This window comes from Sturnira hondurensis, unplaced genomic scaffold, assembly GCF_014824575.4.
Source record: "Sturnira hondurensis isolate 20B ecotype Veracruz unplaced genomic scaffold, ASM1482457v3 Scaffold0017436, whole genome shotgun sequence".
NCBI lineage: Eukaryota > Metazoa > Chordata > Mammalia > Chiroptera > Phyllostomidae > Sturnira > Sturnira hondurensis.
The window spans coordinates 17,594,866-17,622,776 of NW_028090067.1; the positions used below are offsets into that span (position 1 = coordinate 17,594,866).

Here is a 27,911-nt window from a genome sequence, read left to right on the forward strand (position 1 = left end):
CGCACGCGCACGGGTCGGCGGCGCGCGCCGAGCGGGGGGCACCGCGCGGGTGCAGGCACGATGGAAGGGGGTGCGTACGGAGCGGGCAAAGCCGGGGGCGCCTTTGACCCCCACACCCTGGTCCGGCAGCCGCACACCATCCTGCGCGTCGTGTCCTGGGTAAGGACGTCTGGGTTACCGGCCCAGGCCGGGGAAGGGTGGAGGCGCGGGCGAGGGCGGCGGCGCGTCCGGAGGGACCCCTACCCCACCGGACCCTGAGCAGAGCCTCCGCAGTCGAAGGGGAGCCGTCCTGCGGGGTGCCGGTACCGCCCCTCCCCCCTTCCTGGACCCCGAGGGCGGGGGTCTCGACCCTCGCAGGGACGCCCCCTGTTCCTCCCGGGGCCTTTGCGTCCCGTTGCCCCCAGTTCGCGCACTTCCCTCCCCCTCATCGCTGTGACCTCCAAGCCGCGGCCCTGCAGCTCGCGGCTCGGGTTGCGCGCGGCCGCCCGGGTGGACCGGCGACTGTGGAGACGGAGCCCGGGTTTCAGGTGGCCTTTTTTGGGGGGTGGATCCGAGCGTGGAACATCTTGCGGGGGTGCACGCCGCGCCTCCGGTGGACGTTAAAGAGGAGAGGACGGAGAACCCGGTTTTTATGCTTAGTAGGGACGGAGTGGAGCGATGCGTCTGAAGCCAGATACCTGGCGTCCACCCGGGAACTGCCTCTCCTTCGCAGCGTGACCTTGGGCTGGAAACCACCCAGGAAATGTTCACGGGAAACTAGGATTTAAATTCCGAGGTGGGAGCGTCACCTTCTCTCTCCTGCCTCAGTTTCCTGATTTGTAGAGAGGTGGGAGGAGCCTCCTTGAGGCCTCTTTGAGCTCTGACATTTCACGAATCTGTGACAGCGCCCCCCTACCCCACATACACCTGGATCCCTGTGGGGGTTGGGAGACCCGGGAAAAGGTCCCCTCCCCACAGTGAAAAACAAAAAGGCCTGTCCCGGGCTTCCAGCCCGGTCTCGGACAGAATACCCTAGTGCAGAGGGCTGAGTGGGGTCAGACCTGGGGGAAGGGTTTGGTGGCCACAGCAGCTCCCCAGGGAAAGAAGGCCTACTGTTGCCTGGGGAGAAGGTGCCTGGGGCTGGGCCCATGGCCCAGGCACCCTGGCTACCACAGGCCCGGGGCCACTTCCTGGGTGTCCAGACCAGAAGATCTTGTATTGGGGATGGTGGCCAGGGGCACTGTCGGTGACGGCTACACCTAAAGCCAGCTGAGGCCTCCGGGTTCTCAAACTCCCTCATTCCCTGGCTCCTCAGGGCCATATTAGGGTCTGATGGAGCTACTGTGTGTGTGTGTTTATGTGTGTCTAAAACCATTCAAACCTGCTGGTGGCACAAGAAGGGTGCCCACCGTACGGGGAGTTGTTGGAGCACAGGGAAGCCCTGTTCTGTTAGTCTTTGGGCTCCTAGTGCTGGCACAAGGCCTGGCACCCCCAGCACATCCATGACGGTTGGTGGCACTGAATTCCTTCCTCTGTGCCAGCCCCCAGCTCCCCAGAGACCCATCAGGCCCTTGGCAAAGGTAGAGTTCTGGGCGCCACCTGGCCGATCAGGTGGAGCGGCTCTGTGCATTGCTCCCCTTTGCTGGCTTCTGGGCCACTGGCCTGGGAGGATGAAGCCATTGGCTCTGTGAGGGTGTGTGGGCAGTTTGTGGGCATTTGTCCGCTTGGGTCACTTCTGCCTGTGATGGCTTCATTTAGCAAAGCGTTACTGAGTCTGATGGGCCCCGAGGGAAGGCAGCATGAGTCACACGCAGCCCTCAGCCCCACTGCAGAGCGAGCCAGGCACCCCAGGCAGGAGGGTGAGAGCCCGCAGAGTGGTCTCCTGCCTGCCCTGGGAATCAGAGAGACCCCGTGGGGCAAGTGGTGTCAGTCTGGGCCTGGAAGGATGAGGAGGGTTTACATTTGTGCACTTTGGGGGTGCGGGGAAGCCCGTCCTCGCAGGAGGAGGAGGAAGTAACTTTGCCTGAGTGCCCACTGTGGGCAGGGGCACTGTCCCTGCGACCCAGCCAGTTCTCCCAATAGATAGCCTGTGCCACACTTGCAGAAACTGAGGCTCAGAGAAGGCCACCGTGACTGAGCATGTGCGCTGCAGGCAGAGAAATTGAACCCAGATCTTCCTGCCCCCACAGCCTCCCATCCCTGATACCTTTAAAATATAGGGCTTTGTCCTGGTCAGTGTGGTTCAGTTGATTGCTCATCATCCCACAAACCAAAAGGTTGCACGTTCAATTCCCGGTCAGGGCACATGCCTAGGTTGTGGGTTCCATCCCTGGTCCGGGCGCGTACAGAAGGCAGCTAGTTGATGTTTCTCTCTCACATCGATGTTTCTCTACCTCTTTCTCCCTCCCTTCCCCCTTCTCTAAGAAATAAATACATGGATAAGATATAGGAGTTTTTTTGCCTATCATAAAAGTAATAATATCTGTCAGTTATTGGAGATGTAAAAATCACTTGACATGGTTGTGTAACAACACAGATGTACTTAATATCACCGTATCATTGAACTCTGTGCACTTAAAATGGTGAAAGTGGTCAATTTTGTTACGTGTATTTTACCACCAAAAAAAATTGGAAAAAAAATTACGTGAGATCCTGCCACCAGGGAAGGGCTGCTGCCTCCTTGCCGCCTTTCTCAGAAATAAGGGGTGTGCTGAGACGTTTGAACATGTTGGGGAGCGTACCCCTGACCCTTCTGCTGCCTCAGCACACTGGGTGGGAGCCGGCAAGCTGGCCATAAGCTTCGCCTTCGTGTGGAACCTGAGCTCCCGCACTAGGGTGACCGATTCATCCTGGTGTGTAGGCACTTTCCCAGCTCCAGCGCCGGAGTGCCACGTCCTGGGAGCCCCCAGTCTCAGACAGAGCCTGCTGGGCAGTCTCTCTGTCAAGGGCTCCTGTGCAGCCCAGCCCCCATCCTCAGCCCTGGGCGGCCAGCAATGTGTGTGTAGTGGGCCCTGAGTTTGTAAAATTTATTTTTAAAAATTTTTTTCTGTTCTTTTTCTGAACAAGGGTCCCCACACCATGTAAGCTCCAGGGCCTCACCAACCCTGGGCCAGACCTGGAACCTCAGCCCCCTGAGCCCCCAGGTCCTGTTGGGGTAGAAGCAGATTCTAGGACCCCCTTGTCTAGGATCCCTCTTGACTGAGGCTTTCTCAGCTCCCCTCTGCCTTTGCGTCCCCCCCACAACATACACGCACCCCTATGCCTGTCAGGGTAATTAATTATTCACAGCAAGGATTAAGGAATTGACCACGCTGGTTAAAGGTGGCGAGCCCCCTGGCAAATTCTGCCCTGGGCGGGGAGGGGATGGCTGAGTGGGGACAGTGTCCAGAGCTGCTGCCTCTGACCCATGTGGGGGGGTGGGGCTGTGCTGGCAGGGGGCCAGGAGACCCCCCCTGTGCCACTGTGCACGAGGAGGCCCAGACTGGGTCAGAGGTGCCGCTGCTCCATGACCGCAGCCTGTACCTCCTCCTTTCTTGTGCCGGGGCCGAGGGGAGAAAGGGCCTCCCAAAGGGCACTGATTTGGTATAAAGGACCACCTCGTACTTAGAATTTATAGTCTCAACTTTTAGAGGGTCGAAATGACCTATGGCGGGTAAGAAAGCATTGGTGCTGATAGATGAGAGGGTTTTTTTAATTAATGCTCTGTTTTGGCAAAATAAAAGGTTTGAAACTTTGCCACTTTCAGGATTGATCTCTTAAAGGGCACTGGCTGTGACACCCAGGATTCTGTAAGGGGGGTGTCATACCCTCAGAAGGCAGGTCAGGCACAGGGCGGAGGGGACCCATCTCCTGGCCCAGGGCTCTGCTGTCAGAGGTCAGAGCCGCAGTGTGAACCTGGCCTGCAGGGTCCCTACTCAGCGTTATTCCCCGGGACACCAAGCGGTGGCTTGGGGTCTGGGGAGGCTTCACACCCTCTTTTTTTAATCAGCCCCTAAATCATCCCAAGTGAACTCGGTGTAGGAACGGTGACCTCACTTTGCCAACACAGCAGTTTCACGATGAGACCCCCTTGTTCCGGCTCCCAGCCAGATAGCATGCCCTTGTCTTCATGCCTCAGAAGGTGGTAGAAGGGGTCCAGGTGGAGACAGCGCCTCTGGCCTTGGTTCATTCACTCCATCAGTGCCGTGTCCCTGTCAGTGCCAGCCTGTGTGTCCCACCGGAGATGTCTCAGTCCAATGGGAACAGCACTGAGTTGACAAGCACCAGCCAGGAGGCTTGGGATGCTACAGGGAGCCCCAGTGGAGTGTAGCTGCCTCTGCAGGCTGGAGGCATGGAGGGCTTCCGGGGGGAGGTGACTCCTGAGCTAATTCTGATAAAGACTTAGGGAGGGGCATTTTAGGTGGAAGGAACAGAATGTGTACAAGGTCTGAGTAGGTTTTGGAAATATTTCTTAAGGGCCCCAGGAATATAAGCGGAAATGACAAGTCAAAAGGCCAGGGGGGCAGGCAGGGGTGGACAGGACAGGAAGGGCCTCAGGTGACAGATAGACAAGGTGGACTTCACCTGAGGGCCATGGGAGCCGCACAGCGGGGTTTTAGCTGAGGGGAGGTGTGTTTCGACAGCTCCCTGTGGCTGCTGCGCGGAAACGTGGCTTGGAGACGGCTCTGGGGCAGGTGTCCTGGCAGGAATTGTGTGGCCTTATCCAGCCTGTCCTCTCCCAGCACCAGTCCCGCCCCTGTCCCTCACTCTGACAGCGAGGTCCATGAGGATAGGGGTGGCCCTTGGGGTAGGTGTGAAATATGTAGAAGTGAACGTGTGAAAGGCCTGCCACGCAGCCCACTCCTCCTGGGCACGGGACGTCCTGGTCCAAGTGGGCTCCGAGGCCCCCACTTGAGGTGAGAAGCTGAGGCCCAGAGACATTAACGGGTTGCTGCTGGGACCACAGCCCACCCCGGCTTTGAGGGCGGCCCGCTTTCTGCTGCAGGGAGTCCAGGGCCAAAGCCGTTAGGCAGAGTCTGGAGAGAGAGAAAACAGGCTGGGGGAGGGGGGGAGAGGGACCGGAGAGGGCAGGCTGGATGGCAGGACTGGTGAGGGGCTGCACTCAGCACCCAGGGAAGAGCCAGCTGTCTGCCCCGGGGAAGAGGAGGCAGGGCAGGGGGCTGGGAAGCGTCTGGGGCCACCGGCTGCACCACTCGGGCCCTGAGTGGCAGCTGACTTGAGCAAGATGCTGTGCGCTCAGATGGGGCCTGTTTCCCCACCTGTCAGATAGGAAAGGGGAAGTCCCAACGGGGCTGACGGTTCCCAGCCTTTCCACACTCAAAGAACCCACTCTCGCCCCTAGAGGACTGTGCGTTGGGAAACGCTGGACTGGCTGGTCTTGAATAGGTGGTGTCAGGAGCCCGGTCCCCCACCTCCTGGTGCTCAGTGGGCGCCCCAGGCCCACATATGTGAACAGAGCAGAACCCGTGGAGCCCAGCAGGGTGGCCGGCCCGTGTTTCCCCAGCATCTTCCCTCCGGGTGTGGCTTCTGCTCAGCTCCCCTCTGCAGGGGAGGAGAAGGTCAGGGAAGGGGGCTTCCAGGAAGGGGCAGCTGTCTCACTGGGACAGCTCCAGGCTCTGAGACCCAGACTGTTTAGGAATGTCTGGGAGCCCCAACAACCTGGGGCTCCTCAGGTAACTTGGGGGGAGCAAGAGGACATGGCCTGTGCCCCCAGGTCTTCAGCGCTCTCTGAGCGCTCTAATCGTAGATTGCCCTGGAACCTGGCCTTCCACTCCCCCCACCGCCCTGCTCTGGGCAGTGCTCCCTTGGGGGTGGGGTGTCCTTTCCCCCTTGCCCTGCCTTTGCTGGGCCTGGAGGGGGACAGGGTCCTCCAGCAGCTTTGCATCTCAGGCCAGTCCAGGATCTGCCACTCCCTCTGGCAAGCCAGCCCCAGGTCACCCTCCCTCTCCCTCTGCAACGACGTGTAGACTTGGCGCCGCTCTGTCCAGCACCATCCCACCTTCACCTTCCTTCCTGGTCATCGCGAAGTGGCCGCCAGCCCGCTGCCATTCACATCCTTGGCCACCCCTCTCCCGCATCCTTGCCCTCCTCTGTCTTTCCTGGTTCCAGCGGTCCTTGGGCCTGGGACTCGGGGCCAGTGACCCTCCTGCTGTGCACCCTCTCACACGCAGGTGGTCCTCCCTGTCACTAGACCCTGCCCTCTCACCTGCTCATGGGCCCAGACCCAGTGGCCTGCCCGTCTCCCTCTCCACCTCCCTCTCCTCCACCTCAGTTTCGTTCTCCCCCCTCTGGCTCCTTCCATCACCTCACAATGGCTTATTTCCATCCTCTTGCCCCTTCCTGCCCCCCCCCCGCCCCCCACCAGAACAATCTGTCTACGGTCCTCATCTCCAGGGCTTCCTCTTTGGTTTTCTCGCACATGCACCTCCCCGGGCTTTCTCCCCAGCTCTCCCTGGTCCATGACCTTCACGTTGCCAAATCCCATGGGTGATTGTGATTCATGGATCTCTCAGCGCATCTGGCAGGCAGTGAGGGGTGTATGTGTCCTCCCCTCGGACCCTGCGGCCGTAGGACAGACACCCTGGTGTCTTCTGTCTGTGCACAGTGAGCACTGCTGGGCACCTGCTCTTCGGCCAGGGGCCTGTGGTGAACGCACTGACAATGTGGAGGTGAGCCCAAGACACAGAGTGAGGGAACGTTCCCTCCCTTCAGGGGTGGGAGGTGACAGTGGAGTTGAGAGGGGTGGAGCCGGCTGGGGAAGAAGGGCGAAGGAGTGCCAGGCCGATGGAAAGGCACAGTGAAGGCTGAGAGGCGAGGGAGCGCAGTGAGAGGCTGTCCGGGGCTAAGTGTGTGATATCACTGTCGAGTCCCCAGGGCTGGACCGAGCCTGGCATCTCTACCTGTGGGTGGACCACGTAGTGAAGTGCACTGCTCCGCCCTCCTCCTCCAACCTGACATCCCAGGCAAGCGTCCCACCCGCCTTATAGGCCCAACTCAAATATCGCCTCCCCCTTGAAGCCTTCCAGGACTCCTCCACACTCACTTTGTCCTCCCCTTTTCCCTTTGCTCTGCGCTGCTGGCTGTACGAACTCTCACAGCAGAGGGCCTTTCCCCGTGTCTGTCTTCTCTTCTAGAATTCGAGGCAGGGCCTGGACCCAGACTGTCTCTGCGCAGACCTAGAATGTCCACAGAGGCAGAGACGCGCGGGACAGCGGCAGCCATGCAGGGCTGGCAGGGCGGAGGCAGGCACTGAGGTGGTGTGGAGGGGCAGACGGCATTGGGTGGTTTTCTCTGCCCCCCCTTACCAGCTGAGGGACCTGAGAGCCTCAGCTTCCTGACCTGTAAGAGCGGGACTCCCTGAGGTTCTGTCTGGGAAGGGCTCAGCCATGCTCAGTTGACCCTCTCCCAGGGGTGGCATTGCTCACCACAGCCCACCTGCTCCCCACCTGGATGTAGGTTATGAGGTGGGTATCCAGATAATTCTGCCACCCAGCGTGACCCCTGGCCTCTCTCTGGGTCTCAAGTCTCCTTCTTTTTAATGAGGCTACTGGCTCCCTTGTTACACAGCCAAGGAGGCTGAGGATGGGGACAGTGTGAAGAGAAGGGGGAGCCTTCAGATCACCCAAGCCGAGTGTCAGCACTTTGGGGACAGGGGGATGTTCACCAGGCCCCCCGCCCAGCGGAGCCCATTCCCCACCCCCACCACCAAGAACTGGAGGGGACAGCTTATGGGAAGATTACGGCTTAATTCCCAGTAGGTCACACCCAAGGCTGCAGAAGGTGGTGCCCTGGCAGGGGAGGAGAGAGCACGAAGGGACCCCGGGGGCGGGGAGCCGCCCACCCTGTCTCAGCCCTGTGGCGCTGCACGGGGCTCTTCAGGAAGCGAGTGGCCAACCAGTGCCCATCACGCGCCTCTGCCGTGGCTTCAGCCGTTTTACTCACATGACCTCGGGGGAGACAGGGCCGGGTTCCCATGGAGGGGGGCCCTCGGCAGTCTGACTCATCCCTCGAAAGCCTGAGGCTCCCTTCTTCACTCCGTCCCGCCCTGGAGCCCTGGAGGCAGGCTGCAGGACTCCAGCAGGGCCCCTGGCAGGCAGGCAGGTTCAGCTGGGCTCAGCAGCCCCTGGTTGCGGACCCAGAGAGCTCCCCATGGTCACAGGTGTGGGAGTGGGGGCACAGCCAGGGGTGCTGAGGGGAGAAAGTGCCTCTCTGCACCCACCAGGCTTACTGTTTGCCTGCCGCGTGGCCTTTCCTGACTCTAGGGGTGTACACCCAACAAGTGAACCAATAGATAGCAAAAAAATTAGATTTTGATATTAAATACACTGAGTTATTGGAGAATATTGTAGATCCGGGAGCCTGGTCTGGAGGGCTTCTCCGAGGAGGCATTGTGCCCTGAGATTAGGATGTTGAGAAGGGACCAGAGGGGGCCAGCCAGGAAGGTCTGGGGACTCTAGGTGTCCCAGGCCAAGGGAACAGCCTGGGAGAAGAGAATGGCAGGAAAGGAGTCTGAGCCCCCAGTGGGGTGGGCAATTTCACCAGGGGGTGGGGGTGGGTAGGTGGGATGGAGCAGGAGGGGGTGACTTGGTCTGACGTAGGCCTCAGGAGAGTCTTCCAACTGCTGTAAAGGGGACAGTAAGGTGGGCAGAAGCGGACACAGAGAGACTGGGTAGCTTCTGTCATTGCCTAGCAAGAGGTGATGTTGGCAGGGACCGGCGTGGGGACATGGAGTGACCCAGGAGTTCCCTGGGGGAGGATAAAGCAGTAGGCCTGACTGCCACGTCGGGTGGGGTTGGAGGGTGAGCCCCATCTGGGGTCTGGGCAGCTGGGTGGAAGCCAGAATGAGGACAGCCTGAGGTGACTGGGAGGCTGGGAGAGGTTGGGGGTGTGGCCAGGAACCCAAATGGGGGATTGCAGAGCCTGCCTGCCGGAGGGACTTGTCAGAGTTGGGGTTGGTGGGCTGGAGCAGGCTTGCAGGGGGCCAGAGGGGCGGCTGTCCTGGGTCAGGGAGGCAATGATGCCGCCTGGAAGTGGGCACAGCCGGCACTTCGAGGTGGAGAGCCAGTGAGCAGGCCCACCGAGTGCCTGGGGAGTTTTCCTCCCGGCTGCTTGGGCAGGCGAGATAGACGGGCCTCTACAGCTTACCTGGGCAAGCTCAGCGTGTGCTGAAAGACAGTTAAAGCCAGGCCTCTGGGAAGTACCAGGCGAACAGTGGGGGCCTCTGGCCCCGCCCCACCCCACCCCCAACACTGTCAGGGCCCAGCTTGCCCCAGACCCCCGGGTTAGCTCAGTGGCCCCTCGCAGCCTGCCAGCTCTGTGGGATGGGGAGTAAGGTGGGCCTGGCCCCTTCTACACTGTGGGGTGGTGACACAGCATGGGGACAGTGGTGTCCCTTCTAGGTCTCATGATGATCCTAGGGTTTGGGATCTGGAATCTGCTCCTTTGGAGGCTTGGCTCCCACTCAGGGATGGGGCTGAGGGCCAGGCCTGTGCAGGAGGCCTGGCACCCTGCTTGCTCGCTGTGGGCCGGCCGGAGTCTGCGGCTCTCTGAGCCCAGCTTCCCTCTCTGTGAAATGGGCTTATTAAGTCCATTTTGTGGGGGTGTTTTTAGGTTTATTTTATATTTAGAGGGTTGGGTGGGCATTAAATGAGGTGGTTTTTGTCAGGCGCACCCATGGGTGCAAGACCCCTGTGGGGGCTGTGGGCTGTCTCAGGGTGTCATGGAGGAGACAGGCCAGTCAATGGGTCTCAAGCAGGAGTGTGTGCGGGTCAGGGTTGGGGAGAGTGACTGGGAAGGAGGGCGTCCCAGAAGGCGGCAGGGAGTCACCACCTCCCAATAGGGTTTTGGACGGTGAGAAGGAGTTCGCTCCTATAGGAAAGATGAGAAACCTGAGGAAGGACATTTGGGGAGGTGGGACTGGCAGCTGCAAAACCATCAAGCCAGTGCCCACCCCACCCCCTGGGGTGGCTGAGGAGGGGCGGAGAGGGGGCCAGGCCTGGCAGTTCTCTGCTTCTGTTCCTAGCTGAATCCTGAAATTTGAAGATTGTGAAATTCCTTCCAGTTTGTTTTTCTGCGTTTAGCACAGCTCTGCTCCGAGTGCCATCTGGAATCCATTTTTAAAAAGATCCAGGATTGGCGGCTTTATAAAGATGGCAAAAAAAAAAAGAGTGCCTTGGCCCATTTGCCTTGGTAGGTTTTTTTGATTGTTTGGTTTTTTTAGCATTAGTCTGTAGCACGAAGGAAGGAGATTCTTCTTCCCATGCCTGGAGTGACCAGTGGCCTCTCTGGGTGTCCCCAGGCCGCCCTCCCTCCCTCCCTCCCCGCGCCCCCCGCCACCCCGTGCAGACCTTCTTGGTCAGCACAGACCCGGTTGGAACGCGCGGTCCCCAGGCCTCCCCTGCGCAGCATGGAGTTTCATTTCAGCTTAATTTCCGGTTCGCCGCTGGCTGCTGTGTAGCTCCTTGCTGTCCATGCGGGTCTGGAGACCCGGCCTAGCAAGACATCCCAGAGGTCTGAGAGCACCAGCTTGGATTTAGAGACGCAGGTTTGAGACTGGATTCACCCTGACCAGTCGTGTGCCCTGGGCAGGCTCCCAGAAGCAGCTGTAAAATGAGCTGCAAAATGAGAATAAGGACATGGACCTTGTGGAGTTAATTAAGGGTCCTGTAGTAGGTCCCAAGGGAGTGCCCCTTTGTCTTGCCTTGGGCTGGAAGCAGCCGAGGAACAGGGACTGAGGCCCACGCCAGCTCCTGGGGCACCTCCTCCCACACAGGGTGGGGAGCTGGCTGCTCAAGGCCAACATTAAACTGGGGCCTAAGCCCCAGGGAGGGGAGTTTGGGAGACTGCCAAGGGCAGATGGTGTGTCCTTGGCGACATTTCCTCCCTTCTCCAAGCCTGGGTTTCTCTGTTCACAGACCATCAGACCTGGTCCAGGGGAGGCTGCCTGTGCTGGCCCAGCCCTGCAGCCCACAGGTGAGCTGACACGCACACCTGATTGTCAGCCCCTCCCCAACCTGCTGGGCGTTGTTGACTCACTCCCCACAGCAGACCTGTCAGCTGGTGCCAGTGGCTTTACCTTCAAATACATTCCACAAGCCATGGCTTCCCACCTTCATTCACCACCGCCCACTCCGGCCCGGCCCCTCCCCCTCACCTGGCGTTGCTCTCCCCTTTGCCCCTGCAGTCTGTTGCTCCGTTGCAGCCAGGGTGATTCTTTGCAAATCTCAGCCTGAAGTAGCTCCTCAATTCACCCTCGTCCTCCAGGTGCAGGGGCCAGCCCCCGGCTACCTCAACTAGCTCACCTTGCTGGATGTGCACCCCCGGCAGTGGCCTCCCCAGCCCCCCCGTGCCCCGGGCCTTTGCACTTGTGGTTACTTCTCAAGATATTTGGTCTCTGCTCAAAGGTCGAGTCATCGGAGCCCCTCCCCCCGAGTTGCCTCACCCTCTCCTCTCGCCCTGCTTAGTGCTTTCTCAGGACACTCGTCAGGACTGATCTTCATATTTGTCAGCTACTGTCTGTCCCCCTTGGTGAGGACAGGGACCTTGCTGCCTCCTTCGCCTCTCACCCAGAGCCTGGCACACACCAGGTGCTCAGGAAATACTGGGGAATGAATGAACGACTTGGGACAAGCCCTAATTCTCTGGCTCCCAAGATGAGACCTCCCAGGCCCTGGACGCAGGGTGCCCTGTAGGCACAGAGCAGTCGGGGCAGACAGTGCGTACCCAGCAGCAGGGCCACCAGGCAGCTCACTGCACCCCCATGGAACTTAAATGGGAAAGTGTCACAGCTCAGGACCTGTTGCGTGGAAACCATTAGTGACAAGGGCCTGGAGCGTGAGGAGGTGGGGGAGCAGGTGGTTGATGGGAAGTGTAGGGAGGTGAGGCCTTGACGCCCCTGCCCACCCACCCCACCCTACCCCCACCCCTGCCAAGCTTGAATTGTATCCAGAGACAGTGGGGAGCTGCTGAAGTGACTTTGGTGCTGCAGAAAAATCGGGTCCCCAATCCACAAAGCCAGATCTTGTCACTCCCTCACCCCATGACTTCTCACTGCATTTAAATTCAGTGTCCCCACTGTGGCCCCCTAGGCCTTGTCCCTCATCCTGTCCACACTGCTCCAGCCCCAGCTGCCCAGACACCCTGCTGAGCTCCTTCTCCCGCATTTGGCCTTTGCCCTTTCTGTTCTCTGCCCAGAACATGTTGCCCTGGCTGGTGTAGCTCAGTGGATTGAGCGCAGGCCTGCAAATCAGAGGATCGTGGTTCAATTCCTAGTCAGGGCACATGCCTGGGTTGCAGGCCAGTTCCCAGCAGGTATGCACAAGAGGCGACCATACATTGATATTTCTCTCCCTCTCTCCTTCCCTTCCCCTCTAAAGATAAATAAAATCTTTAAAAAAAAACCCACAAGTTTTCCCACCCTTTATCTGGCGGGCTCCTTCTCAGCTCAGCCGGAAACCACTGCTTGGGGTCCCCTCCCTGACCACCTCCCACATGGCGTTTGCCATGGCCAGCCCGTCACCGCCCAGGCACCTACCCCACCTGTCCACCTGTCACCTGTCCCACCTGTCCGGTGCCAACCCAGCACAGGCAGGCACTTGCTCTGCGTGCCTCGACCTCAGTCTTCCCTCATGACCGTCAGTGGTTTAGGTGCTGTTGTCGCCCCGCGTAGCAGACGAGGGAACTGAGGCTGGGGGAAGCTAAGTCACTTGCCCAAGGGCACCCGCTAGACAAGTGGCCCGGCCAGGTTTCAGCCAGCCCAGATGGTGCTCCCTGGACTCCAGCCCCCCCTCACTCGGCCCCTCCAGGCCGTCTGTTCCCCCACAGCAGGGTCACCATGGATGTGGTTGGCCCTGGGCGCCCCTCCCGGGCTAGGGCCAAGCACCGAGAGGCCTCTTACCTTCGACAAATACCTGACCAAGGCCCGAGTGTGCCAGAGGATGTGGGGCAGAGAGGAGGCTGGGGGCCCGGGGGCCTGAGGGCAGGCAGGGGAGCTGATATATGAAGCCTTCTCCCACTCTGCCCTGCCCTGGGTCTTACCTGTCCCTCCGGGGGCAGGGGATGTTTTGATCGTGCTCCCTACCCTCTTGGGGACACAGGGTCTCTAGCACTTTCCTCCGGGTTTCTCCAAGGACTCCCTGCTTTGGTCCCCCAAGCAGGCCCTGTCTTAACGGTGCCTCCTCTGCTGTCCCCAAAGGGACTTCCACCCCACTTGCTTCCCCTCCCACCTCCTCTGCCTGCTTTTGAAAGGGGCCCACCCTTGTCCCCACCTCTGGCAGTGAACCTCAGGGAGCATCGTCTGCTGGGAAGTGCCGTCAGGACTCCCTGTCTGTCCCCTCCTGTGCCCCTGAGCACCAGACCTGGCACTGTATCCCACTGCCTGACCCCACAGGTCTCAGAAAATGCCACTCCTTCTCCAGGACCCAGTGTCAGCTCAGGCAGGGCCAAAAGGGCACAGGGCCGAGTGTCGGGTGACCTGGGTTCCAGTTCAGCCTGGACTGCTAATGACAGTGTCGCCTCTTTCTGAACCTCGGTTTTCACTCTGTGAGTGAGGGGCAGCATAAACCGCCCTCTTGGGCCCCTGGGCAGGAGGACAGAGAACCTGGGCTGGGCGGCGCTGTGAGCCGGCAGCTGCCCCGTTCGGAGGGCTGGGTTTGCAGGCCTCCCGAGTCAGAACTGGCCAACGTGTGGCCAGGCCCGTCTCTGAGCCTTCGGCCGAGCTGAACTCAGCTCCACAATCCTCCCTTTTTCTTTTCTGTTAATTGCAGAAAAATTCACGTAACATACACTAAACCATTTCAAAGTGTGCCGTTGGTGGCATTTAGTGTGTTTACAATGTTGCACATGCACCACTTCTCTCCACTTGTCGCCCCATAAAATACCCTGGACCCACTAAGTAACCCCTGCGCTTCTCCCCTCCCACCCCTGGGAACCCTGAGTCTGCTTTCCATCTCTATTACAGATATAACGCGGGAAAGACACCGCATACCACGGACTTTCTGTGTCTGGCTTCTTTTGCTGTTCCCACTTGTCTTAAGGTTCCTCTGTGGGTGGCACATATCAGAACTGGGGTCCTCCCTGTGGCTGAATAAGGTTCTGCGTGTGGCTCTGCCGGCACCTGCTTCGCCGTCCACCCCTGGACATCGGGTCAGATCCTTCCGAACAGAGAGTGCGGGACCAGGGGTCCCGTGCACTCCTGCGGGAAAGATTTTTTAGTCAATTCTCCTATTAAGTGTAGATTTATTTGCTATATATATTACTAATATAGAGAATGCGTTGTAAACCCCATGTAAAGTGCAGAGATCTTGAAAAGATGAGGTGAAGAAGATGAGATTGCTTCTCGTATTTCCCCCACGTCTTCCCGAGTCACTAGCCGTCTTGGGTGTCAGCCGAATGTGAAAATGTGTCTGGCTTATATTGAAATTATAGTTTTTTTGTAGAATGATTGAGAAGTGGACAATGGATGATGAAAATCCCCTCCCACCGAGGACCCACCTTCGTGCACATGTGTCTGTGGGGCAGGGCCTCCTCGTCCTCACACAGTTCCAGGGCAGGCAAGAGGCAGGAGGGAAAATCTGGAACCTTGGAGTCAGGCCTCTGGGTGTGAAGCCCACTCTGCCACTGACCAGTTGTGTGATGCTGAGCCATTAACCAATACCTGCCCCTTAACCGTCTCACCTGCAAAGTGCCAACGATACTGATTTTGTATTAGTTAGCTATTGCCGTGTAACAAACCACCCCCAAAATGGACCAGCTCCAAACAACACACATTTGTTGTCCCACAGTTCCTGTGGTCAGAATCTGCACAACTGGGTGCCACTGCCTCCAGGTCTGTCACAGGCTGCAGTTGTGGTGGCAGCAGGGCTCTGGGCTCATCTGACAGCTGAGGGTGGACCCATTTTCAAGGTCACTTACACGGTGCTGGCAGGACTCACTTCTCTGTGGGCTGTGGGAGGCAGCCCTCCGCTCCCTGCCAGGTAGGCCTCTCCACGAGGCAGCTCAAAACAAGGCAGCGGCTCCCATCGGAGTGAGCAGTCGAGACGGGCCACGAGCCAGAGGCTCTCTAGCTCCTTCGCAGGAGTGGCTCACCGTCACTTTCCCCCATGTTCTGCAGCAAACCACTAGGCCCAGCCCTCAGTCCGACATGTGGATGGCAGAAGGTGGGGTTGCAGGGCCGTCTTAGCCAGCTGCCTGCCCAACTGATGTGGTTGTGGGCTAACGGAGGCACCACATGTGCCTCACTCAGGTGCAGGGTGGTGTGGGCTGCCCGGTGATTGGCTGGATTGTGCCTGTTGTGATTCTTTCATTCACCACTCAGGGCCTAGACAACAGGAGGGTGGGGCCTGAGTCCCCACAATAGCCCATGGCTCCGTGGAGGGGAGGGGTGCATGAGGAAAGGGTGGAGCTCAGCAGGTCCACGGCCCAGGAGGGCACGAGACCACTGGTTCTGGGAGGCGGCTGCAGTCCGAGAGCAGCCTTGATGTCAGGGCCCAGGGAGACCTCTCAGGACCGTGCTGGTGGGGGCAGGCCACATCTATAGTGGGTGGGTCCTTGGTGCCTGGGCTGCAGATGCAAGCCATTGACCCTACTCTGTGTGACCCCAAGCAAGTTGCCCCCCCTCTCTGGGCCTCCCTTCCAAACTACCTGCTATTTGGGGAGAGGTGTTGGGATGCCCCCTCGCCCCAATGTGGGGCTCGCACTGGGTGGAGAGGGGCTGGGTCTCAGGCCTTCCCCTACCCCCACCCCTCGCAGGTGTTCTCCATCGTGGTGTTCGGCTCCATTGTGAATGAGGGCTACCTCAACACCCCATTGGAGGGCGAGGAGTTCTGTATCTACAATCGCAACCCCAACGCCTGCAGCTACGGCGTGGCCGTGGGCGTGCTCGCCTTCCTCACCTGCCTGCTCTACCTGGCCCTGGACGTGTACTTCCCGCAGATCAGCAGCGTGAAGGACCGCAAGAAAGCCGTCCTGTCAGACATCGGGGTCTCGGGTGAGTTCCCAGCCCCAGAGGGCTGTCCCAGCCCTGGTCCCATTAATCCTCACGCACACCTCCCACAGCCCACAGAGAAGCGAGGCAGGTGAAGGGGCAGGCTCAAGGTCACACGGCTGGCCACAGGGAAGGGTAGGACCAGTGCCAGCCTGTACCTCCAGAACAGCCCCAGCAGCACAGCGGGGAGGGGAGTGCAGTGCCCTGGGGAGCTGTCTCCACTCTCAGTGGCCACCTCCCTGGTGGGCCCCCAGGGGTCAGAACCTGGCACTGGGGAGCTTAGGCAGCCTGCTGTTGTTGATTTCTGAAGTGGCCTTGGCCCAGGTACCCTGACCTCCGTCCCTCGAGTGCAGAGAATCTGATTGGTGGAGGCTGAGGTTAAGAGTGGTAGACTCAGCCGCAGGCTGTGCTGTCCGGCCTGTGGCAGGGACCTCCCCCATTTCCAGGTCTGAGGCTCTCAGGATGGGCCCGACAGCAAGCTCTTGGGTCCCTTACACTTGAAGGAACTAAAACAAAATCAGTAGTTCTCAAACCATGTCCTGCAGAGCCCCAGGGTTCCCCAGCAGTGCCTCTGCAGGGGCCGGGCTCCAGACACCCCACCTCTGGGCACATGCGTGCGCCTCCCGAGCAGCTTCGGTCCTCCTGGGCAGACCCCGGTGCCTCAGAAGGCCTTGCTGCCCTGGGGCTCTCACTGCTGCTCTCCCCAGCCCTGGGCCCTCACGGGGCCTCTCACTGCCCTCGGGGACTTGGGGGGCTGCAAGCACTTGAGAGGTCAAGGCTCAGACCCACAGGTTTTGAGCTACCCTTGCCCTAGCCCCTCACCTTCCCCCGGCCCAGTTCTCTGGGAGGCTGCAGTCGAGAGTGAGTGGGCGCCGGGGCGCTCCCCCCAGAAAGCTGCAGCCTCGGGGTGGACAGTCAGGGATGACTGAGAAATTTGTGTTTGGCTGAAGTAGAGAAACTCTGGCCTTGGCTGATTAACTCTCTCTCTGTCTCTCCCGCCCTCCCTCTCTGCCCCGGCCCCTCCCGGACCGTGGTTGGCTCCTGTGCTTCATCTCTGGCTGTGCTGGACTGGCCTCTCTGTTCTCGCTCACCTTCCCTGTGCTCCCCTCTCTGCCCCCCTTGGGGGCGGGGGAGCATGGGAGATGTGCTCTTGAACCTCTGCCGGTCCTCGGTTTCCCCATTTCCTCCCACTTGCCCCCGGCCCCACGCATGGACCATTCTGCCCGACCCTGGCGGACACCCCAGCCTTCTGGGCCTTCCTCTGGTTCGTGGGCTTCTGCTACCTGGCCAACCAGTGGCAGGTCTCCAAGCCCAAGGACAACCCACTGAACGAAGGGACAGACGCAGCCCGGGCTGCCATTGCCTTCTCCTTCTTCTCCATCTTCACGTGGGTGAGTACATGGCCTGCCAGCCGGGCCCTGGGGCTGGGGCCTCCCAGCGCCACCAGGGCCTCCATTCTGCTTCTGTCCTTGATGGTCATGGCAGGGCTGGCCTCGAGGAAGGCTGTTGCCATTGCCAGAGAAGACAGTCACGTGGTGACAACGGACTCTTGCTTTGAGGCAGAGCACCTGCGTGGAAGCTGGGCAGGGTGTTTACTGTCATCTGCGACAGGAATTTATCCTTGATGAGGAAGTTGAGGCCTACATGGCAAGATGAGGCTTGGAGAGTTTGAGGCTGGGAAGGAGCCCAGGCCCAGGAGTCGGGAGCCCCGGGCCACGCCTCGGGGCTGCCCATCTTCCGAGGGGCTCCGAGCCTCTGTCTTTCCATCTGTAATGTCCAGAGACTGGGTCTGGGGGAAGGCGTCACAAACCTGGCTGCCCACCTGGCAGGCAAGACGGGAGGAGGCGTGGGCAGGCCAGGTGGCATGTCCATCCTGTCCTAAACGGGCACCCTGTCCTCAGCCCCTGGTCAGAAGCAGGAATGGGGACCCACAGAGGCCAGGGCTCCTGTTTGCCAGAGAAGCCAGAAAGCTAAATTTCTGTGTGAAACCCCATCTTGATGTGTTAGCAACACATGGAAATTAAAAACCATCTGTTGTGTGGGGCAAGGGGAACCTGTCTCTGCACTGGGGCGGCCAGAGCACAGCTCCTGTGGGCTCTGAACCCGGGGTCCTGAGCACCCACCAGTGACAGCAAGGCTGCCTGCAGAATTGGGGTCCAAGCCACCTCAATTTATTTATTCTCCCCTCATCTCCCTCCTGCAGATATCTGGGGTCCCATCCACTCTCACCCCAGGGCTCTCCCCCGACCACCTGGCAGGCAAGACGGGAGGAGGCGTGGGCAGGCCAGGTGGCATGTCCATCCTGTCCTAAACGGGCACCCTGTCCTCGGCCCCTGGTCAGAAGCAGGAATGGGGACCCACAGCCCCCCTCCTCCAGGCCCTCAATCCATCCTTNCAGAATTGGGGTCCAAGCCACCTCAATTTATTTATTCTCCCCTCATCTCCCTCCTGCAGATATCTGGGGTCCCATCCACTCTCACCCCAGGGCTCTCCCCCGACCACCTGGCAGGCAAGACGGGAGGAGGCGTGGGCAGGCCAGGTGGCATGTCCATCCTGTCCTAAACGGGCACCCTGTCCTCGGCCCCTGGTCAGAAGCAGGAACGGGGACCCACAGCCCCCCTCCTCCAGGCCCTCAAGCCATCCTTGGCCTAGCCTTCTTCGAGGAGGAGCCCTGTGCCCACACCCTTCTGGGCATGCCCTGGGGCAGCTGCTTTCTCTCTTCAAGGGCCCCTGGATGGCCATCTTCCCATGAGGCCCCTCAGCGCAATATAATATTGGGAGCTGGAGTTGGAAGAGGAGACAGACCTGTGGCTCAGGCCCCAGTGGGCCAGCCACGGTCACTCCAGATCTCTGTGTCCTCAAGGCTGGGAGGGAAAACCAGGTGGCCCCAGGGTATCTCAGACCAGAGAAGACACCCTGGAAGTGGGGACCCAGCCCTCCCAGGAGCAGCAAGCCCAGAGATGGGGCTGGGGCTCACAGGGCCAAGCGGGTCATTGCACACCAGGGCTCTCAGGGCCAAGCGATGGCGTCCCCGTGGCTGGCTGCAGCCTGCCCCCTGCTGGCCCCTCTGCCTTTCCTAGCCCTCCCCAGCAGACCTCACCCCTGCTCTCTCCTGGCAGAGCCTGACCGCAGCCCTGGCCGTGCGGAGATTCAAGGACCTTACCTTCCAGGAGGAGTACAACACGCTGTTTCCCACCACGGCACAGCCGTAGTTGGCCCACCCAGCCTCTGGAGGCTGCTCACCCTATGTCCTGCCCCATGGCCAGGGCGGGGGCGCAGCCTACTGCCTGCACCGGCCCCGAGGCCTGGGCACCCAGGGCAGGGAAGCCTGGCTTGAGAGGCCAGTTAAAACTTGCCACTTATTCATTGCCTCCTTTCTTTATTCTCCATTGTTCATTCATTGAGTAAACATTTATTGAGCAGCTGTTTTGTGCCTAGTGATGAATCAGATGGAGTCCTTGGACCAGGAGCCCATAGTCTGGGGAGGGGAGACAGACAAACCAGAATCTCCCCGAAGGGACCACATGGGCCATTAGAGGGTGGGAGATGGCTCCCTATGTGGGCTGCCAGGGCGCTGAGCTGCGGATGCGGTGTCATGCCTGTGCCTGTGGCACGGAGGCCGATCTTCCAGCCCCAGTGGATGCTGCTGCCAAGGGGTGCCTGGCTGAGGATACTGGGGCACGCCTGGCCTGACTCTGCTCTCATATGCTGTGGAGCCCCAGGCAAACCCCTGCGCCTCTCTGAGCTTCAGTCCGATTCCCTGGTCTGAGGAGTGATGAAAGACCAAGCTCTCAGGGATGCTGCATGGATAAAAAAAGGCTGGCACAGAGATGCTCAATAAATGTAGGCTCTTCTATTGCATTTGTTCACTCCTTCATTTATTCGCTCCTTCATTTAGTCACACATTCATTCATTCATTCACTTATTCACACATTCATTTGTTCACTCATTCTGCCCCAAGAGCCAGGGACACTTCCACAGTCTCGACTTCAGGGTGATTCTTATGTGGTGAGTCCTTGTTCTTCTAAAGGCCTTTGGCCTCCAGGCCTTGGCCCTCAGCTCTTGGGCAGGAACCCACCCATCCCCCCCCTGCAGCTGTTGAGGAGGTAATGAAGCACAAGCAGGCCCCAGAGCCGGGCACACAGAGTGAGCTTTCTGACACTGGAGGTCTGCAAGTGCAGGCTGCTTCTGGTAAGGTGGAGAGGCTCAAGAGAGGGTACTTGATCTGAAGGAGCAAGGCCAGGTGGACCACCAGGTGCCTGGGCTCTGAGCAGAACTCACAGCCTCCCCTCTGCGCCCCAGTCCAGCAGGGGCCCATGTCCCTTCTTTGCTCCGGTCTGTGGCTCCTTGAACAGAATGGCCAGGGAGGCCGTGACTCAGTGTGGGCAGAGGAGTGTCCACAGAGGTAGCACTTGGCGTCTGAGGCAGGGGCCTCTCCCTGAAAGGACCCACAAAGGCCCCCTGCCGCAGCCCTCCCTCCATCTCTGTGCAGGGAACCAGCCTAGGCAGTGGCGCCAGGGACTCGGGGAGCTGCATCTGCAGACATTTCTCTCAGGGATTCATTCATTCATTCATTCATTCATTCATTCATTCATTCCCCATGTGCTCTTGTGGGCTTGCTGATGGCTCCGGGTTCCGAAGACCACTACCCCAGGGGGCTTTTTTCCTCCTGTTTCTCCAGGCACAGCAGCCAGGCAGCCAGGGCAGCAGCCCCGGGCAGCCAGGACCCCACACCAACATAGTGGAAAACACAAGAGGGTCCACCTGGTCTCCTCAGCCCACTCCCTTAGGCCCACCTTCCCCAGGCCCTGACACTTGGCTTCACACTGCCCCTTGCCAGGAAGGGCTGCCCCACTCAGCTTTCTCCAGTGACACAAATCGAAAGTGAACGCCTAGTCACTGTGCTTCTAGGACTTTCTGGACTTAAACACCAAGCACATGCCTCTGACCTGATGACCCTTTGGGGTTCCTGGTTGATTTGGTGCCCTGTCAGGGGCCTGATCAGAGGGAAGGAGGTGGGGAAGGGCCCCGGTCTGGGAAGGTCTGGGTTCAGGTCTGTGTTCTGGAGCCAACTCTGCCTGGAGGCCTCCCTTGTCCAGGCTGCCATCCTCCCAGCTCAAAAACAGGGGTGTGGGGGGCATCCGCGTGTTTCTGTCACGTCATCTGGGCTGGAGAGATCCTCTGGAGGGGCTTTCAATGTAAACCTGTGAACTGCTTTCATAGTGACAGATTTAACCAACTCCCTCGCTTGGTGTGGTTAATGTCCTTGTCCTTAATAACAGTATAACTGCTTTTACTAGGAAAGAATTTACCACCTATGCATGTAGACAAGCTTTTCCAAGCAGAAAAAAGGGGCTTCAGAGGTCAGATAAGGTTAGTGGATGTGGCGTGTGGCCTCCCACTGGGGACCCCAGTGTGTGTTAGATGGTCGAGGCTCTGACAAGTCCTGTGGCCCTGAGACTTGTCTCACTCTGTTTAACTCAGTTTCCCAAACTTGTCAGACCAACTTGTCTCAGTTAGAATTAGTTCAGGAGCAAATGACAGAAATTGCAAAAAGTGTCCACGGCTGAGAACACAGTCCAAGGCTGGCATAGGCTCCAGAAGTCTTCAGTGATCTAGGCCTCTTTCATTCCTACGATTTGGTTCCCGGACCTCATGGTCCATCGTGGCAACTAGAGCTCCAGCTATCACACCTGTGTTCCAGACATCATGTCAAAGGGCAAACAAAGAACTTGGGGTGATCCATCAGCCAGAACTCAGTCATATGGCTGTATCTAGCTGCAAGGGAGACAGAGCGATTTTAGGAGATGGCGACAGTTCTGTCCCACCAAGAAACCTTTTTTCTCCATTCCGCAGTACTTCTGAGAACAGTTTGAAAAGGGAATTGTAGGTTTTTGAGCCATTTTAACACTCCATAGTGCAGACTAGAATTTCTGGTGGCTCAGGGTGACCTCCGGGATGAGGGGGCATGGGGCCGGTGACTTGGGAAGTCCATTCTGGCTGGACAGTATGGTTCTGGGCCTCTCAAGGGCTGGCTGCAAGGACCGCCTCCCTTCCCATCAGTCAAGTTTGGTTGTCTTTGGTGCTTTGAAGATATTTAACCCTCTTTTGTCTGTGTCTGGCGAACTAACCACCACTAACCTAATGCTCTTGTCTGTCTCTCTTCTAACCACTCCCTCCCTCCTGTCCTTGTCCCCCCCCGGCCCTCGTCCCCAGGCAGGCCAGGCTGTGCTGGCCTTCCAGCGGTACCAGATTGGCGCCGACTCAGCCCTCTTCTCCCAGGACTACATGGACCCCAGCCAGGACTCCAGCATGCCTTATGCCCCCTACGTGGAGCCCAGCACCGGGCCAGACCCCACTGGCATGGGCGGCACCTACCAGCAGCCGGCCAACTCCTTCGACCCTGAGCCCCAGGGCTACCAGTCGCAGGGCTACTGAGCCGCAGTGACCGCCGCCTCCTCTCCCCTCCCCACCCCCGCCCCTGCCTGCCCCTGTCCCAACTGGCCCCCACCCTCCTTCCACACCCTGCCCCTTGCTCCCTCCCAGGCTGCCCTGCCCCGCACCTCATCAGCCTCCCAATTGTTCCACTGAGTCCAGGGCTGCTCAGGATTGGAGGAGACAGCAAGGTGTTGGGGGTGTCTGCATTTGTGTGTGTGTTCAGTGGGTGCCTGGGGTGTTTACATTCATTCATTGTCATCGAGCATTCATTGAGCACCTACTGTGTGTTCAGCCTGTGCTTGGCATGGGTGTGGAAGACAAATGGTCTCTGGGAAGAGGGAGACGAGATGTAGAGGAGGCCCTGTTGGTGCCAGAAGTAGGAACAGAGGGAAGGACAGACCGAGGTGATGCTGGGAAGGTGTGGCTGCAGGGTAAGTGTGAACATCTGCCACCCTGGGTGCTGTCACCTGCTAGGAGTGACACAACAGCCCTGCTAGTGGTGTTGGAGCTGTTTCCATTCTATGGTTGTGGAAACTGAGGCCTGGACAAGTCAAGGTCACTTGTCCGGGGTCACTCAGGCAGCCAGCAGTGGAGGTAGGGCCAAGCCCAGGCTGCCTGACTACAGAGCGCCTGCTGTCCCGATTCCGCCTTCCCGCATCCTCCAGCCTGGGCCTCCACTGCTCAGTACTCTGGACTCTGGGAGGCCTTGGGTACCTCAGCCCGTGAGACACCCTAATGCTGCTGCAAGCCTGGGGCCCATTCTGCCCACTGGAACAGTCCTGCCTGCAGCCCCTCTGCCCATACCCCCCCGGCCCCTCCCAGGGTGGCAGTTCCCCTGCATGCCACACTGTGCTGTGTGTGTCCCTCTGGGAGCTCGGCACCCACTTTGTGGCCTCCCAAAGGACTGACTGGTGTCCCTGCCCCTAGGAGAGGCTCGCTAAGACCCTGCCCAGGGCTAGGTGATAAGGTGGCCCACAGGGAGAGCAGCTGGCTCTAGGTCCCAGTGGGTGAGTGGCATGGCAGGGCTGGACTGGCTGCCTGTGTTTCTTGGCCCCAACCACCCAGCAGGTGTCCCGACCCCCTGCTCATGTGACCTCCCAGGAAACAACTGCTCTGGGACACTGTCTCATCTTCCCCTCTCTGGGGTCAGCCAGCGGCCCAGGGGTTTTAGCAGCCAAGGGAATGGAAGGCCCTTCCCCTGGCCTTCCCCAAGGCCCTCGAGGGGCCGGTCTCCCTGTGGGAGGCTGGGTGGAGAGGACAAGGACTCGGACTCTGCAGGGCCAGCCTGAGGGCTGTTGCTGTGGTACAGACCACCCCGAGGCCAGCAGTGAGAGCCCCTGGTGTATGGTAGGCTTGGAGAGGCCACAGGCTATCGAGGAGAGGGTAGCAGGGGTCCTCAAGGTGCAGGGAAGGTTGGGGGGCTGTTGCACAAGGCGGGCTCTTCATTGAGCCATAGGGACGAGGAAGCCTTAAACAATGGGAAGAGGTGCAGGAGGACCTGGGGCCCAGTGCCTCAGGGCCCAGGGCAAGGGGACTGTGGGGCGGCAGGGTGCTGGGCATTCCTACCACCAGCACCCCATGCCCCCACTAAACCCCTGAGAGGCAGGTGATATGCAGCAGGGATGGGGCACTGTGTGGGCCCAGGAGCTGGCAGTCTGTCGGAGATGAGCGCTCAGCCCACAGCGGGACCAGGGGTGCACGCAGGACTGAGGCTCCCCAGGAGGGGGCCGAGATGGCAGCAGTTGGCACAGCAGTGAGGGGAGGAGAAGGAACTTTGTAGGCAGAGAAGGAGCATCACTGTCCCCACTTAACAGAAGGGGACACTGAGGCTCAGAGAGTCTGCACTAGCAGTAGGGTGTGGAACCAAACTCAGGTCTGTTGAAGTCCTCCCGGGACGGGGGGTGGGGGGGGGCAGCAGGGAGGGGATGGGCCCCCAAGAGCGGAGCAACAGCTGGGTGTTGCTGGCTGCTGTTTTGCACATCTGAGGGCGGGTTCTCCCCAGCCCCGGGGCGGTCCAAGTGGTGGTTTCTACCCAGCTGTACCAGACCAGAGGTTGCCGAGCAGGTGAGGGGTGGGTGGGTGGTGGGTGTGTTCCTGCCAGAATTCAGTGTCTGCGCAGGAGGCTGTGAGAAGCGCTTCCCCTCCCCGACTCCTGATGGAAAACCTCCCCTGCTGATGGACACTAGGAGACCCTAGGGGGATGCCGTCTGCTCTGCCCGAGCACCAGCCAGCTCTGATGGTGCTGGGCTGGAGAACGGGGCACGATTAAGCTGCACCCAGTCCCTGGGTGTTTACTGCAGACTCTCCCTGCCACCCCAAACTGGGAAGTTGACTCGCTCCCGGCCAGGAGTCGGAGTTGCTGAACCAGCTCACTCAGCATTCCTCACCCACCCTGGGGGACCACCCAGACATCTCACTGTCAGGCAGAGGCCAGCCTGTGGTGGGACTGAGAAGCAGGGCAAGTGAGGTCAGAGGGCAGGGATGAGACCCAAGGCCCCTGGCTCCCTCCTGGGAAATTGGTGGGAAGCCCTGCTGAGGACACCCTGGAGGGCCCCAGCTGAAAACCTGTGCTCTTGGGCCAACGAATCCCCTTGTCCCTCCCTGCTGCCCACCCTGCTGCCTCTCTCTTGCTTGTGAGCCTTTCCTTGGAGAAGGGCCCCCAGCATCCTGACCTTGCAGAGTTTGGGTCTTCTCCCACCAAGCACCAGGGACAACTCAGGAAAACTGAGTTCCACGCAAGTTTAGAGCCGTAGGACCCTTAGAGACAGAAGAGTGGGCCAGGGAGACAGTGACTCGTCCAAAGTCAAGCACAGACAGAGGTTCAGGATCCAGGTCTCCTGTCCCTGAGTTGAATCATCCTACGTAGTCACAGGCCGCCTGCCTGGGTGTGGCTCTGGGTCTGCCCTGGGTATAGCAGTTGAGGGACTAATACCTGGGAGATTGGCATTTGCTCCCCCTGCAACCTTCCCTGGTCATTCTTGATCTTCAAAGACTCTTTTGGGGTCCCAGGCTTCTCCCATGTAACCAAGAGCCCCCACTTGTTACCCCATGGGGCCCCCCAAACTTGGTCCAAGATCCCTTCTGATTCTCTAAGGAGCACGAAGGGGGAGCATCCCTCCCAAGAGTTTGTGGGAGGATGGGCTGGTCCAGCTGCCTCCTGTGCTGCCCCTCGATGTGATACTCCCCCTCCTCCGGTGCCCACAGCCCTCATCTGGGTGCCCCGGCCCCTCCCGCAGCGTTACTGCCTGTGTATAGTATAAATATATATATATTTTCTATATATAAGATGTATAATATAAGGCTCCACAAATATATATCTGTGTGTGCGTGTGTGCAGTGAATGGTGGTCCCCATCCTGGGCCCCTACTCTGGACTCCCCCCACCACCTGGTTAAGTCCCTCAAGAGTGAATCCAATTGCCCTGTGGCAACTCCCTTTATGACATCCGTCTATTTGTGGTAAACCAAGTGAAGGTGGTGACTTATGGTGACAGTAATAAAGTGAAGACTCCAAACCCACCAGCAGATTGCAGTGCGTGATGGTGTTTTTGCTCTTTGAGAGTGTGCCTTGGGATCGCCGATCCGCCATCTCCACTGACCTGGGAGGCGCTTGTTTAGTAAAATGTTAAAATCGTTTCAGTTGAAGCCAGTGGCCACGCCCCCAACAGTACGTGTGTGCACAGACAGGCATACACCATGCACACACACAACACCATTCCCTATTCTGGTCCCTTCCCCAACCCCTTGAGCCACCGAGATTAGGAGCCCCACCTCATTCCTTCCAGACCATTCCTGTACTTTTGCATGTGCATGTGTGCAGGGTACTTTTTAAAGTTGGTGGCCCCCACCGGGCACGATATTTATCCAGACCCTATAAAGTACCAGGCACTGCACCGGGCCCCGGGAGTTCAACATTGAGCAAGGCAGACAGCCCTGCCCTTGCAGGGACATTTCTAGCAGGGGAGATGGACAGTGAGCCCACGTGCAAGCCCAAACGTAAATCGTGCTAAGTGCGGAGAGACTGTCAGCAGATGTGGCGGTGCAGACCTGGGCACGGATGCAGCCCCTCTGGGCAGGCGACCCGGCACCTGAGCTCTCCAGGACCAGCAGGGCTTCACTGGCAAGGAGGTCAGTGTACCGGAGACAAAAGCAAACACGAGGTCCCTGGCCCCAGGGAAGGCTCAGCGACAGGAGATGAGGGATAGGTCAGAGGGCATTCGGGTCCCACCGCCAGGGCCTTGAGGCCTCCGAAAGAGGTTTGGTTCGTACTCGGTGATGTGGCACCCACAGAAGGGAGAAGGGTGAACCACCATCCGGGTGTGAGCTTTTGAAAGACCACACCTGTGGTCAGATGGCAGTCAAGATGTTGCTGCCCATTACTCAAACAAAGCTCACCATGGCGATGGGAAGAGGGGAAGCCAAGATAGAGTTGAGGAAATGCCCGTGATGGGCTGAGTAAAGGAGAGTGAGGTAGGTGTGAGAACTCCCACGTAGCAGGTGTGGGGGAAGCAGGTGAGCTCTGGCCTCTCAGCGGGCCTGTCAGTCATGGTGCTGGGAGTGTCCGTGTGCCTGTTCATGTGCCAAGTCCCACCTTCAACCCTGCAAGGGAAGGGCCCCCAGGCCTCTGATTGGACAGAGATGAACACCAGAGCCACAGGCTGCCTCGTCATAGGTTGAGGTTGATTAAGCCAATCAAATTGCTCCTCTCCACGATGGGGCGCAAGGATTGGTCAATTGGGGAGCTGGGAAGAGACTCTGGAAGAGGTGAGGGTTGGAGAGAAAGGGGTGAGTGGCAGGTTCTAGCCTCATCAGGCTCGCCCCCTTTGCTTTAAGGTGGACTAAGGACTGCAACTGCTGACGATCAAGAGTCCTGCCACCCTTGGAAGGCCCGCCTCTGCTGCTCACTTGAGGATGTAGACCCCTGGGACACAGCAGGGCTAGGATCCAACACCCGGTCAGGCCCCCCACCCCGCTGGGCCCCGGCCTCGCCTGTAACTGCCCTTCCCCGCAGTCTTCAAGGAGATTATTAGTGGAATTCTTTGTAACACTCATCAGTGATCACTAACACTCACATCGGTCCTCCATTTGCACTTTCTGTCTTCCTCATCATTTCCTCCACTCTTTACCTCCAAAAAGGACTTCACAATGGACCTCAACATCTGAAGGACTGGAATGGGCCACCGGTGGGGGTGGGGTGGGTGGGGCACAGGCCAGAGTCTCAGAAAAGGACTAGGGCATCCCAGCGTAGAGTGGCAGCCTTCTGGGCAGATCAGCCACCCGCACGCAGATGCGGCTTTTTAAAAGTTATAACGTGGTTTTATCATTCATTGGGCTGGAGGGAAGTCAGTGAAAACCGGAAAGGCCTTTGACAGAATCGGGAAAATTTGGGGAAATACAAAAATCCTTTCAAAGAAGTACAGGTTTTCAGAATTGGAGACCCTACAGAATTTGCAGGCCTGGCTCAAAAGGAAAAGGCATGGCCTGTTGTTCAGAAAGCAGTGACAACTAGTGAAG

The 27,911-nt window shown here is 59.0% G+C and overlaps 1 protein-coding gene across 3 annotated transcripts; it reads left to right on the forward strand.

Moving 5' to 3' along the window:
- Positions 1-25,922, forward strand: SYNGR1 (synaptogyrin 1). Of its 3 annotated transcripts, none has more exons than XM_037068296.1 (4): positions 1-159; positions 15,727-15,964; positions 17,207-17,352; positions 22,178-25,922. In XM_037068296.1, exons 1-4 carry the CDS (start codon positions 61-63, stop codon positions 22,397-22,399), a joined length of 705 nt encoding a protein of 234 aa, XP_036924191.1. In that variant the 5' UTR covers positions 1-60; the 3' UTR covers positions 22,400-25,922. The 3 variants fall into 3 exon arrangements, with proteins under 3 accessions (XP_036924191.1, XP_036924190.1, XP_036924192.1); XM_037068295.1 differs by having other exon boundaries at positions 22,182-25,922; XM_037068297.1 differs by lacking the exon at positions 22,178-25,922 and adding an exon at positions 19,081-19,822.
- The last annotated feature ends 1,989 nt before the right edge of the window (positions 25,923-27,911 follow it).

Coding starts and splice junctions, on each gene's coding strand:
- SYNGR1 (XM_037068295.1), top strand. CDS start 61: ATGGAAGGGGGTGCGTACGGAGCGGGCAAAGCCGGGGGCGCCTTTGAC. Junction 15,965..17,206: donor GTCAGACATCGGGGTCTCGG/GTGAGTTCCCAG, acceptor CGGACACCCCAG/CCTTCTGGGCCTTCCTCTGG. Junction 17,353..22,181: donor TCTTCTCCATCTTCACGTGG/GTGAGTACATGG, acceptor GTCCCCAGGCAG/GCCAGGCTGTGCTGGCCTTC.